This window comes from Tenebrio molitor, chromosome 3 (assembly GCF_963966145.1).
Source record: "Tenebrio molitor chromosome 3, icTenMoli1.1, whole genome shotgun sequence".
NCBI lineage: Eukaryota > Metazoa > Arthropoda > Insecta > Coleoptera > Tenebrionidae > Tenebrio > Tenebrio molitor.
In genome coordinates this window covers 19,019,171-19,033,751 of record NC_091048.1, presented here as the reverse complement: position 1 = coordinate 19,033,751, position 14,581 = coordinate 19,019,171, and the positions used below count along the sequence as shown (strand labels likewise).

The 14,581-nt window shown below is 34.4% G+C and overlaps 1 protein-coding gene and 2 long non-coding RNA genes across 5 annotated transcripts in view; 2 read left to right on the top strand and 1 right to left on the bottom strand.

Annotated features, from left to right (window-relative positions):
• Positions 1-6: 6 nt before the first annotated feature.
• The window catches only part of chm (chameau), a 76,701-nt gene continuing 62,126 nt past the window's right edge, over positions 7-14,581 (top strand). For both annotated transcript variants that reach the window (XM_069043243.1, XM_069043244.1), the window contains exons 1-2: positions 7-139; positions 192-2,108. In XM_069043243.1, the coding sequence (XP_068899344.1) occupies positions 107-139; positions 192-2,108 (1,950 nt within the window). In that variant the 5' untranslated portion in view covers positions 7-106. The remainder of the gene's footprint in view (positions 140-191; positions 2,109-14,581) is intronic.
• On the top strand, positions 2,128-5,426 carry LOC138127292 (uncharacterized). Its single transcript, XR_011158174.1, has 2 exons — positions 2,128-4,724; positions 4,790-5,426. It is a non-coding gene; the product is annotated as an uncharacterized lncRNA (long non-coding RNA).
• LOC138127294 (uncharacterized) lies at positions 4,758-13,501 on the bottom strand. 2 transcript variants are annotated; one of them, XR_011158177.1, is made up of 3 exons: positions 12,871-13,501; positions 5,428-5,538; positions 4,758-5,370 (listed from the first exon to the last, which is right to left on the bottom strand). It is a non-coding gene; the product is annotated as an uncharacterized lncRNA (long non-coding RNA). The 2 variants fall into 2 exon arrangements; XR_011158176.1 differs by lacking the exon at positions 12,871-13,501 and having other exon boundaries at positions 5,428-5,899.

Here is a 14,581-nt window from a genome sequence, read left to right as displayed (position 1 = left end):
ATTACCGACAAATGTCAATTGTCAATTTGTTGTCAAATGGTGGTGTGTTGATAATTTGTAAATAATAAACAAATTGGGTCGATTTTCAGAAGAAGTATTGTTTAAAATGTCAAACATGACAAATAGTAATAATAAAAAGGTATTGTCTGTGGGTTACATATTTGTGTTTATTGTAATTAATTCATTTTTAGCATGGAAGCTCAACAGATTCGTCTTCAGGATCCACAGACTCTTCTAGCTCGAGTTCTTCATCAACAGGTTCAGATTCATCTTCGTCAAGTGATAGTGAGTCTTCCAGTTCGCAAGAATCGACCAAACAACAATCTGCGTCAGAGTCTAAGAAAAGTGTTCCCATTCAAAAAAATTTGCGTAAAGGTTCAGATAGTATAAAAGTAGGAGCATCAAAATCGTCAGAGGTAAAGCCGGTAGCAAAAGTCAAGCCTCCAATATCTAAACCAAATAAGCAGCCGCCCAAAACTACTATATATTCATCAGAAGAAGATTCTAAACCTAAACCTGCAATTAAGCGAAAGAGTACTGCCAAACCTAAGAGTAGTGCAACTATCACTCCTAAAGTTGCAGTAACAACTACGACAAATAACAAACAGGTTGCATCAAAGTCACCTGTTAAAGCCATATCAAATAAAGGGGGCAAGAGTAAAGAAGTGCCCAAAAAAGTGATCGGGAAGAATTTGAATAATAAAAATGATGCTGCAAATAAGAAAAAGAGTATTTTCTCTCCTGAGAATAGTTCTGAATCAGATGATGTATCAAAAAAGAGTAGACCTAAACCGCCGGCACCGAAACCGCGTCCGAAAGCTTCAGCAAGAACTGTGGAAAAGCCTAAGCTACCAGAGAAAAAACCTGAAAAGCCTGCTCCAAAGTCGAAGGCTATCATTAGTTCTGCTAGTTCAGCGTCATCATCAACAGCTTCTAGTAGCAGTTCAGACAGTGAAAGCAGTGGAGAATCGTCCAGTACAAACAGAAAAATGCTTGATAAAAAGCTGACGAAGAAGCCCTCAGTTACTGCAAAAGATAGAGGTGGCATGTCAGACTCTGAAACTGAAAGTCAAGCTGCAACCAAGCAAGTAACAAGAAAGTTAACTAGATCTGCTAGCACCAGGAAATCAAAGCACGTGTTAGGAAAAAACGTGTACTCTGACACAGATTCAGACACCGAGAGCACAAAAAGATCACTCAGTAGGTCTCCTGTTAAAAGAGCACCGATTTCGACAAAGGGCAAAACAAAGAATAATAAGAGAAACGACGCGAAGTCGCGCGCCAGTGAGATCTTAATAATAGAAGAGCGAAAATGTCCCTTGGAAGGTTGCAACAGCTTGGGCCACTTGAGCGGAAAATACGAGAAACATTTTACTTTAGAAGCATGCCCCACTTACCACAATTTAACTCCTGCCCAATGTAAGGACGACGTAATCGAGCGGAAGAAACGAGAAGACATCAGAAAGAAAGCCCTGGAGTACCACAAGAAATCACCAAGGCCCCAGCCGACCCAAGAACAGAAGCAGTACTTGCAGAAAATTCGCGACATCCACTTAAAATTCAAATCAGAGCCTGTAGAAGAAATAAAACCGCAAAACCCCGATAAAAACCGCGAGCCGGATTTATCGAATTTCGTGCCGGATTATGATCTGAAATTATTCAGGGACGCTCAGGCGTTAGCCAGCGAGAAAATTGAAGAAGATCTGAAAACCCAGCCAAACACAAAAGGGACAAAATGTATAGAAATGGGGAGATTTGAGATGGAAGTGTGGTATCAGAGTCCATATCCTGAAGACTACGCCCGTTTACCTAAACTGTACATTTGCGAATATTGCTTGCGGTACATGAAGACGAGAACTGTTCTGCAAAGACACGTTGTCAAATGTGTTTGGAGACATCCGCCTGGAGAGGAGGTGTACCGCAAAGACAAAATTAGTGTGTGGGAAGTGGATGGGAAAAGATATAAACAGTATTGCCAGAATCTGTGTTTGCTAGCTAAGTTCTTTCTGGACCATAAAACTCTCTATTACGATGTAGAACCGTTCTTATTTTACGTTATGACCATCGTGGACAGTGAGGGGTGTCATACAGTTGGATACTTCAGTAAGGTAAGTGAACCATCGCGATTTTATTTCACAATTTAGAAACAATAACAAAAATAACTGTTAGCATACATGTTCGATGCTAATTTGTAAAAAAATTACGTCAACGTCTTCGTAACGGTTACACCTACCGAGTGTTTGTTCTTTGTTGATTGCTGAATTAAGATGTCACATGCTAGATTCAAACATCTGGAATTATCATTATAGAAAGTTTTACCGTTCCGTATTGGACATTTAATCGGTGCCATTGTACCCGTCAAAGACTTTCAAGTTGTTTTTGCATTTTAAAAATACACCCTGTTTATCAGATTTTATAAAACGTACACCAATGCTGTTTCCTTGTTTTACAGCATATTTCCTAGAGGTTACTTCGCATTGGCATACATTTTATAAAATATGATATTATACACACGGTGTATTTTTAAAATGTGCCGAAATTTTACCTACGAGGTTGTGGGATAACGTAGAAGACTAAAAGCAATTAAAAAAAATTGTAGCTCAAAAATAAATATCATTTTATTTTTTGACAGAATAAAAAAAAAAGTTTTTTAAGACTTTGTCCAAACGAACACGAAAAACGTTATTCAATATTCGTGCGCTGTCAGTTTTTAGGTATTCGGCCTGTTTTGCATCACTTGGCTATCGCCTCGTGCTTCAAATTTCGGCCTCATATCTAAAAAGTCATCTGACAGCTTTACTCATATGAAAATAACTATCGGCTGCTAGACGTATTACATAATAACCTCATTTTAATATCCTACTATTGTCGCATGTCATTTAGACAAATTGCATTCAATAATCCTGAAAAGTTGCAAGTGCTTAGATATGATTTTTCGAAAACCGAACAGTCTTATTAAACTTTGGAAATCAATAACTAAAATAATTGTGCATAATTGTGACAGTTTATTTTGAAGTTCAGTCAAAATTAATTATTGTGACATTTACGACAATAAAGGTTAGACTACATTGCTTTTTTTTTAATGACATACATAATTTGTTGCCCGAAATTCCGTGCTTCCCACTGTACACGCCTTCCCGCGAAATGGGAAATAGCACGAATATACAGTGTGGTGATAAAGTAAGGAACAAAATTTATAATAGCGTTATCTGATACTTTTAGAAAATTGCTCGGACAGGTCAATTTTATTTTTTTATTAGCCACTTTATGACCTACAAATTTTACTTATGACGTCATCATTGGTTTTTTTAAATGACAACCCCCACTTTGGTGCATTTTTTCACAACAAATTTAGCACTGTGCCAGACAGTATAAATGCTTCATCTAAAAGTACAGGTTTACCATTTTCTTCGTTTTGTTCCTATTTTTAGCGAGTATAAATAACGTGCGATAAATTAAAAAAAAATCGAGTTACCTGGATTGTGCTATTTTGATGCTTTGATCGGTTCAAACCACCATTTTCGCCTACTCTGATTTTTTTTTTATTTGATCGTACGGTACTACGCCTTTGGTTAGCAACAGGGGTTAAATTTTAAATTTTTTCGAAGAGCTTTTTATTGTCTGTCCAATCCCGAAAGCATTTTTTAAATCGGTCTTTTAAAAGAAAAAACAATTCAAGTAAATTTTACCATAAATGAAAATATGTATATCATCAAATTAAATTCGCAAACTGAGCTCTACGAACTTCCTAACAGCCAGATGGTATTCAAAGTCGTTAAGAACTTAACGAAAAACCTCTGATCCAATTGACCGAATTTTCTGTCTAATTCTCATCCGTAAGTCGTCGATGCCATGGAAATTTACTCCATTTAAATTTTTTAAATTGCCTCTCCTTGGGCTGCCACTAGCAGGAATAGAAAAGTGTAATCTATGCCAAATATCACGATGTAGAAATACAAATTGATTTGTCCGAGGATTTTTGTCAAAAATCAACGACATATACAGGGTTATTCACGAGAGGGGTATTTCTGAATTTCATTTTACCGCAACCCATTATACACATTGCAACAATATCTTGATTTCAAATTTTGAAAATAATTATAACTGAATCCACGATGGCTCTTAGTTCTGTCTCTTTGACGTTAAAGCAAAAAATATTTGTCAATTCGAAAAATGTGTTTTCGGCCTCCCAATCTGGGAAATATAGCGTTACCTTACACTTTAGGTCAAGGGAGGTGCGATTTCCCGTACAATGTCAAAAATTTCTAGTGGAATGTGGGAAAAATCTGGTGGAGTACGGGAAAATGTGCGGACACCGTTGATTTATTCTTTTCACAGTTAATTTAAAATTAAAGTGTCCATACGTTACTTTAATTTAGTGTAAAAAAACACATTTCCCTGTATAATTTTTCCGATAAATGTGTTTGTTTAATTTATATCGATCGAAAAAGAAAATAATCGTAACAGGGAAAATACAACCTATTGGGTTGGCAGCTTTATATGTCAAAAAGTTTGACAATTGTCAGGTATTTCATAAATATCTGCAAAATAGCACAATAAAACAAAACCACAGAAGTTGATATATGGTTTTGTGTACCTACTTTATCCAGTACTAGCTGTTAGTGCTAAAGTGCAACTGGAAAATAAAAATCTACAAAACATTCTAACCCCAAAATCTTGTATTCACCTGAAGAAAGATGATTCGTTTTCACCAGGAAGTAGTGGTTAAGTACAAGACATTTTAATAATTTGCAACATTATTAACATAATTTATTTTGTAAAATTACAGTTGTAAACATTATTGTTACAATTCTCCACTTTAGAGAACAATGCAGAAACAATTTGGTAACTGTCAGCTTTATTACTTCTGGGTTGAATGTCAATATGTTGTACTGGTGCTTCTCTTACGGTACTGATGATGGAATTCTCAATGTTGGATGGTTACATTGGAAGCAACTGCTAAAAATTCAAGTAGATTAAAGCACTGTATCGAAGTTTGTGGCACAACTCACCATTGTTTGAGCTGTAGCTGTAACACAGTACATTTTGTTTTTGATGTTGAAGGAAGGCCACCATGAGTCATCACGAATCATTTTAGGAACTTCAATCTTGTGTCCATGGGGCAATCAAGGTTCAAATATTTGTCAATTTTATTTGAAATTGTTTTAATTGTATTAATACCAATTTAACCTGACTTCCATATATTTCTTCACAGTTTCAACCCAGTTTGGATTGGTAATGGCAAACGATCTACAAATATTGGTTTTTGTGTCAGTTATCAATATAATATCTTCTCTTGACATTTTCCATTTTCAGAGTATATAACTCCTTTCGGAGACAGGCACCACAAACACCTATTAATAAAACTGTCTGTAATAAAATATGGTTTATTAAAAATTTGTGAATTAAAGAATGGTTATTACATACTTTCTTGAGAAAAAATTGTCCTATGTAACGTTGTTTCGATTTTTGTGGTAATAATTCAGAATTTAGTCCTGCCACTAGTTGTACTGCCTCTGGTGTCACATTTAACTCACCCTATATTATATACAAGACATTTTTTTCACTCGATTAATACACCAAAATCAAATTTTGAAGCACGACCGTGAAAATTTAGCCGGCAAATAATTTGTTAGGAAAAAAAACAAATGAGCGGTCACGGTCGTCAAGGAATTGATTCCACAGCATTCGATTCTTTATTGACGATGTCAAATTCTACAATAAAATTAGTCTTGATTTTTAAAAGATTTAATATTTTGGTCAGCCGAAAAGTCTAATACAAATGTCGTACGGGACGTATTTTCCGGCCCTCCAACTAATCAGGCACTCGGCTGCGCCATCGTGCCCGAAACCAGTTGTCGTGCCGGAAAATTCACATCCCGTACTCTAATGTAAATAACTATTTTACAATAACGACGAAAAGACTGACATGCTCCTCATTTATGGAGAGCGTGGAAAGAATTCTGTCGCCGCTGCAGATATTTAGAAGCCAATGGTAGACATTTCGAACACCTTTTACATTAACTTAATTTGTTAATTTATTTGTTGAATTTTGATTAAATACAGGTTATCTGCCAATCTGACATTTCTCACAAATCTACCCAACTTACTTTGATTTCTAATTTAAAAGAAATAACACATTTGATTTAGTAGTTACTGCCATTGGTATTGTTGGTTGCATCAAAATAAAAATTCAGAAGTACCCCTCTCGTGAATAACCCTGTATTTTTACACTGACACCGTATAAAAAATGCATTAAATATGAAGTTTCATGGTATGTTATGTTTTCTTTAGTTGATTTCCTATAGTCAGAAGTGCACTGTTCGGCGCCAGCCATTGAAGGTCTTTTTACACGGTAGTCGAGTAAGAACGGTTATTGATGATAATCGATAATGAATATTTTTATGCTCTTAATGAGAATTTAACCACTAATTAAACTAGCTTTTGTTACCAACTTCTTGCAACTGAAACTTAAGCTTCTCATTATTACAGTATTTTTTTGTAAACTAAGAGCTCCTACAAGTGGGAAGCCGAAGCTGCACTAAGAATGGTGGCCTCAATGTTTTTATAAATAAATGTTTCAATTGTTCTGAAGTTTAATAGAAAACTGACAGTAAAAGTAAATATGCGTACATCAAACTCAAAATGTGTCACATTGTGAAAAGCTCATTGTAAGGATAATCTATTCTTTTAATTTTTGAGTTAATACAGTTTTCTTCAAAAGTAAACGACATCAAAGGTGTGTTAATTGACGATTCTCAGTAGACTTCTTTTAAAATATGTGAATTATTTAATGTTAGCGGTTTCACTGCTTTTGAATTTAATGTGATTTAATCGAAATCCTGTTGTGTGGGTTTTGTGTTTATTATATGATTCTTTGACATTAAACAAGTTAACGCAGAACTTTTCAAACTGCGCTCCACGGAGCCCTTAGACAGCGCCAAACTCATCTCTGATCTCAAACTCCGCGAGACTATTTTACAATTTTCTTTATTTGTTTTTCACACCATAAAATAGTATGATATCTTATATTAGTGTAAAAATTTTATGAAAACTCCGGTAGTTTCTAGTGAAGAGCTCTTTCGCTCTAAAATGTTTCAGAACTCTTAAGTCAACAGATCGAACAATTTTTGATAAAAAATAAATTCGTATTCTGTCAAATAAATGATATGAATTTAAGTATTTTTTGAATTACAACCGATCAAACATCGTAAAAATTATTTCAACGTCACTTTTAAATGATAGAAATTGGAAAGATAAAAGAACTCGTAAAAGAATCTAAAATATATTCGGTAAATTTTATTTTGCCTTTAAAAGAACGCAGATCAAGAGTCCTGTGGAATTGTGCGGTTCTATAATTTTATTGTGTCGAACTATGTCGAGACGTTGAAGCCGTCAAATCAGATGCCAACAGTCAAATGTCTAATTATTAAATTTTAGCGCCAGTTGTGAGTTCGAGGTCTTAGTTGTTTTGCTTGTGATTTTCTTCAGTTTTTCTCTATTCTAACTACTTTTCATTTAACAACAGTCTTTATTAAAAACTTGTCATTAATGGCCTTATATAACCTGTTTTTCTATTTGGTACCACGTATGTTACAGAGCGGCAAAAATCAAATATGTATCTATGTACATATATTCGAATTCTACAGGACTCTTGATATACGTTCTTTTAGAGACACTTTGTATTATAACATATCGAGTGTTCAACTGAAAAGTTCATCAAGTAGCCTTTGAATTTTTCACAACATTGTGAAGTATGTCTTAGAAGATCAATGACAAAAGCTATAAATAGTAAATTCATTTTTATAATGGTGAACTAGAGTTACTCAATAGTAAATTTAGTAATTTTTGTCTTGTGAACACACATTTTTACGGCTAATTTGGGCTTTTAAAAAGTTAGGTTATGGGTCACGTCATTTGCTTCTACAATTTTGTACTTTGCATTACGTTTCCATTATCTCTATGAGTAATTTCTTTTATTTTGTTGAAAGCCTTTAAAATGTGCTGCTTCGTCTGCTTGCTTATTGATGCTCACTCCGTTGTGGAAATTCATTCATTATGGCAGCGACAATAATATGATAATTTAAATCTGTGCCATCTGTCCAATTTTTATTTATTTTGTAAAAAAATCTAACCAAAAAAAGTTCCAGTTCATTTGAACACCCGTTATAATAAGTGAAAATTGCATTCCCGTGATGAACATTCAGTGGATAATCCACTTGATACAGTTGCCATGGTATTATAACGACAAATATTTCCGTAAATTTTTGGCCGTCAAAAAAATTAACAAGGGGAATTGTTTTCGAGCAGTTCATTGACCTAAACATTTTTTCAATCACTGTTACCGTGAAAACTCGAACATTTTTGACACATGAATAACTTCGTCTCCTGTAATAATGAGGTAAAGTACAATTTTTACCCTTTTGCGATGACGTAATTATCTAGTAACTTTACGTATGTTTGAGCTAGGATCAGAAACAAATTTGAATTGATCATAAATAACTATAAATGTGTCAAATTTGTTGACAATTGCTTCGAAAGGTTATGTTTCTAATCAATGTAATAAGTAAAAGAAATTAAAAATTGTCAAATTGACAGGAGCATAAAATAACCTTAAAGTGACCATCAATAAATACACGTGCCTTTTTTTTTTGTTTTTTTCTGTTTCTGTCGTTTCAATAAAGAGAAAGCGAGGAAGGATATCGTGACGTCACCTCAAAAGGGTAAAAATTGGACTATACTTTTCTTATAGAATCTCCACGTGCATAGGAATTAGTTTCCATAAATTTTTCCTCACTCCATGCTTTTATTGTTGATCAGAAATAAAGCATTCAACTACCAGTAATGTTAATTTCCAGAAGAACTAAAGCATTCATAAGCTTGGAAAACTTTTCTTAACCAAAATCAACAGTGACCTTGTCTACGATTTTTTGCATTTTTTGTTAACTACTGAAACAAAAACTCTTAGATTAAAATCTCCTAATTGCTGTATCGTTCCTAGGTATTTGATTTTTTTTTAACAGCAATTAACAGAAAAATGCTGTTATTGCCTTTTTATTAAATGAAATTTTTCAAGAATACTTTGTTTCATTTATTACTATCATTAGAACGTAAATGAACAACGTATAAATTTCATATCTTAGAACTGAAGGAATTATGTATGTGATAGTACATATCTACCTAGCACCTTCAAGAAAATATTCTGCCATTCTCCTACAAATCGTTGTTTTTTTATGGATCTACTCAAGTTTTAATTTAACGGAAGTCGTAAATTTGAGGAAAGAAATCTCGGTAGATTTTATTCATGAAATAAAAAAAGTGAAATTTGTCGAATATGTAGTTTAAATTTATTGTTCGTTTTATAAGTATAGTATGTACTAAGTAAGTAACTTCAACTGTGAGGAATAATGATGCCTAAATGTTGAAATTAATACTTGTTATTATGTTGTTAGAAATTGTGGTAGATATGTCCAAAATGGTAGATTCTCATGAAGGAGTAAACGAAATTAAGAAAAAATTAATAACTTCTTGCACAACACGACCTTCTCTCCGGCACGTTTCTTTATTAAACAAGTAAAAATTTTTGTTGATTTTATCCGAAATCGATTTATTGGTTGTAATCACTAAAATGGATGTTTTATTTTCAACAGCATTGAATTACAAAAAGCACCAAGTTTTTTAACATAAAAAAGAAATAGACATTGATCTTATTGTTACACAATAATAAATATTTATTAAAAGAAACATATACATAATAGATATTTGTGTATTAAGGCCAAAAGTGCATGTTTTTTGTTCGAGTCTGAGTTTTCTGGCCGAGGCGCAGCCGAGGCTTTAAAACAGGCGAGGACAAAAGGCATTTTTTGGCAGAGGTGCACATTACATTTTTTAGGCGACCGCACGAACTACAAAGCAAACAAAAATTGGAAAAATTACAAATCTATTTTGTATCTATGTTCTTATTTCAAATAGATAAATTTATTAATAAATACAGAGTGGCTACGAAAATTGGAGTCATTTTTCTTCATATTGCCAATGGCAAATGGCAACATCTAATTTAATATTTCGTGCAATTGTCAATGTTACTGTCAATTTCTTCCATTTTTTTTTTCGTAGTTCCATCTTTTGGGCAAATCTGGAAAAGTGAATCCAATTTTCTAGCTAGTCTGAATTAACAATTTTTTAAAAAAGAGTTACTTTTCATAGGTAAAATTACCGTTTTCATTAAGGGTGCCTAAAAAAACATTAACAAAGAAAACATGAATTTTTCTAAACTAAACAGTCGAGAAAGCTTCTCTTCCCCTTTCTTACAAAGAAATTATAATTATTGCCATTACCTTGTACAGGGTTATTTTATTACAAATGACTGTCCCATCGCAGTTGGCGTTGAAAACTCACACAAATTTTGGATGTACCATCAGCCTCGCAACGTTAGACAAACTATTAGACAGATTTCCACTACCGCCAATATCACCACCTATCGGCGATACTAGTGTCACTCATGTTATGAGCCTTGCGCCACATTCAACTACGTCACCAATGCCAACTGCGATGGGGCAATCATTTATAATAACATTAATAAACCTGGACTATACAGTGTGGAAACTACTTATGGAATAAATTCAATAATTTCAAAACTAATGACATTTGTCGAAAACGCTGAAACAGGTCAATTTTTATTTCTCATAGTGCTTATTTTAAGTTGGTTCACTTGTTCATGACGTTATCCATTTTTGAGCTATTACGTCATCACCAATTTTCTTAAATGACAACCCCCACTTTTTTGTCCTCTTTCTGATAGATCTTCTTACTACCTAAACGATGAATCAAAAAAATTGATACCGTACATAACAATTTTTTTGAGAAAATGACAAATTTTACTTCAAAAATTTTATTTAATTTTTAATGTAAAAAATTTAATTGACCTCAAACAAAAACAAACAAACATCTAAGGTTAACAATAAAATGTAACGCAAATGTTGAAATTGCCCCCCGCCAACTATTTAGCACTCAGCAGGAGTGTAAACATTGTACACTGCGTTCAATAATGTTAGGGCTAATTTGTTCCATTTCAGCCCGAATTCTGTGTCGTAAATCTTCTAAATTATTTGGTCTATTGAAGTAAATCCTCGATTTTAAATAACCACATAGAACAAAAATTAAATACATTAAAAATTAAATTAAAGTTTTGAAGTAAAATTTGTCATTTTCTCAAAAAAATTGTTATGTAAGTTACCAAATTTTTTAATTCATAATTTAGGTAGTACGCAGGTCTATCAGAAAGAGAAGAAAAAAGTGGGGGTTGTCACTTAAAAAAAAATGGTGATGACGTCATAGCTCAAAAATGGATGACGTCATGAGCAAGTGAAGTAACCTAAAATAAGTATTACGAGAAATAAACATTGATCTGTTTCAGCGTTTTCGACAAATATCATTAGTTTGGAAATTATTGAATTTATTCCATAAGTAATTTCCACACTGTATAACTACAGTGTAGAACAAAGTGATTTTCATCTAGTTACCTTTGCATTACCCTTGTAAAAATACGAAGTGCTGCTCTACAAAAAAGGAAAGCCTAACCTCAAAATATACACTGCTGTGCAGAAAAATTACGTACACTTCAAAAATCAAGCAATCAAGTTTTCGAGTATTTTGTGCTTTGTAAATGTGGATATCAGTGAGATTGTCACAATTTTATTTGTTATTAGGAAAATGAAACAGTTGTTTGACACTGACAAATAAAAAATCAAAACTAATCGATACTGATTTACAGCGAAAAATAGGTCTACGTGATTTTTCTGCACAGCAGTGTACCATCGGTGGACATTAAAAGCTTGGACAAGATGACAATTGTATAAAGTCAAAAATTATAAAATTTGGCTTTTTACCAAAAGGTTATAAAAATTATGCCGGGCTGAATGACATTTATTTGTCAAAACCATTAAGTTAAAGTTCATTTTGTTTCATATTGAATGATATTGTTTGTTTTCCCAATTAAATAGTTGGTAATTATTCACAGAATCGGTTTCTTGGTTTTTGAACGTCGGACAAATTGGACATTATTTAAATTTTATAAGAAAGTGATGTCACTGTGACAATAGATAATCTTCCAATTTGTGACGAAGTGAAAGTTTGATACACAATAAAAAAAATTTTGATGTCCCAGCTTTTAATGTCCCCCGATGATTCATCAAAATTCCAAATGTGATTTGTTGCGAAGGGATGATATGAATGCAAAAGTTGAGATTGAAATTGAAAAGGAGGTAACAAAAACAAGTCACAGCAAATGTTGGAAGTGGCCATTAACGTTTTCAATTTAGTAAATTGTAACAATTGTTAATTCGATTGATGACATTTATTGAGAGAACTATCGGGTGTTTTTTTTTAAATTTCACCTCAAAGTTGACGTTGAAAAGTCGATTGTGAACGCACCACTCGTCAGTATGCACAAACAATGCAAAAAGTGAGGTTAGTCATAAACAGCTGATCCGTGATCGTAACCCGTGGTGCGTTCACAACTTTGAGGTGAAATTAAAAAAAAACACCCGATACACAGGGTATTTCACGAGTGATAATGAGCCCGGCTGAATAGAAAATGCAATCCACAATACATCATCACACATCACATCACAATACATACATCAGGAGGAAAAGCCGGATATTTATCGCCTCCTTGTCCAGGTTTACGTTCCAATGTATTGTGGGTTGCATTTTCTATTCCGCCGGGCTCATTATCACTCGTGAAATACCCTGTATAGCTAGGTACTTCAAAAGAAGTAGAGCGGTGCATGAATATTTATATGTGCAAAAATTCCAAAACTATCTAGATGACAATCATTTTGTTCCACACTGTATAAAACTTATACTTACTCGTAACTTATCGACGACAGTGCACTACTGCAGAATTTACTCTTGATGCTCTTTCCAAAATGATCCCGTTCAGATGCAGCGGATCCAAAGTGGCGTCCCTTCATAAAACGAAAAGACGTTGACGGATGGGATCCAAGTGGTCGTCTGTCGTAGCGTCTGTCTATAAAAACCACAGCTTGGCATTTACTGTCTTCACCCCCGAGTCTAATTCGCGACGGCCGTTCCCAGCGACGTCGACAATGAGATGTTGCAAAGGGGTACGTTAACGTCGCTATTTGCTAGGTCAATCACATCACGGTTTGGGATGGGATGGATGATTTGGGCGTCTGTGGCGTCGCGTCTCGCCGGGTCGACGACCCTAGCCAGCGTCTGGCCCAGCCGGTCGCTCGTTCAGGTGGGGCGGGGTTAGTCTACCCGTTTTACGTATACGCACCCCATGCGGAATCCCGCCCTTTAGTACACATTGTAAGCGTAGCGGCTGTTACAATGCCGGGTGATAATCCCGGAAAGCGTTTAATTCGCTGTTGTGGGTTGCCGTCCGGATTTTAATGAAAAAGATTCGAGAGGGTGAACGACACAGACACCAACAAAACAAAAGAAGAAGATAGACGAAAATAAGAAAAGGGACAGGGTCAGAGTACCAAGATAACTAATTGCGGTGGCATTAATCAACATGAGAAATACATTGCATGTGTGCTACTAGAAGTCGTCAAAAAATTAAAAGGAGTGAAAGAGATTCCGGATTTGGGTGTGGTTTAATTTTGGCGTTTGAACGGCGCGATTTTTTTTAACACGATCGATTTAAAAATCGGTGAATTGAACGATCGAATAAGACGGAGAATGTTTTATCTTTTTTTCGGTTATATCTTAATCTTTCGAATATTTCCAGTATGACTTCGTTGTGTCAAGTGCGTTCTTTTTTAATCTCACATATAATTAAAATTCCTTCGAGGGTGCATAAAAGTGCACAAAAGCGAACCGACTTGTCACGACTATAAAACTGGAACGAGTTTTGAGAATTTATTGGCGTACCTACGACAAGGAACAATATCGTAAACTTTATGTAAACCTTAAAAATCGCGCAATGGTCACTATCAGCGCACCGTCTGCCGGATTGGTTATACGTTTTATTTACAATCTGCCAATAATTTCGCAGATGACGTTCAATTTTCCATTTCACAAGCGTTATTACTTTGTACCTGTGGTCAAAGCACTCGTAAAACAGCGTTTGCAACGAGGTTTTTCGAATGTTCTGACTTTTTTGGAATTTATTAAATATCACAAATTCCTGAAACATCTGGAAACTGATTCGCGCCTGATAAAGAAAGTTGTATGTAAATGAGCACAACTGTCGAAGACTTTGCCACAACAGTAGGAACGATTCGGATTCATTTGATGGAAACATAATGTACCAGTACGATGGGAGAATGTATTATGGTGTATTATGATGAATGATAAAACAGCAGCTTGAGCTAATGTTGAACTTACACTAACAATAATTTTCTTGTTATAGAGAAGAAGCAGAATATTTTTGACAAAGCTGTTGTTTTCGTACTTTTTTAGTTTTTCAACTGAGTGGAAATGAAAAAAAGTAAGCAGTATGTTGAATTGCTGTGAAAATAAGTTCCAGAGGGGTAATAAAGAGTCGAGTACAAAGGCAAAATCAAATCTCCAATAAAGGATATTAAAGCATATCAATTACTCGTACACC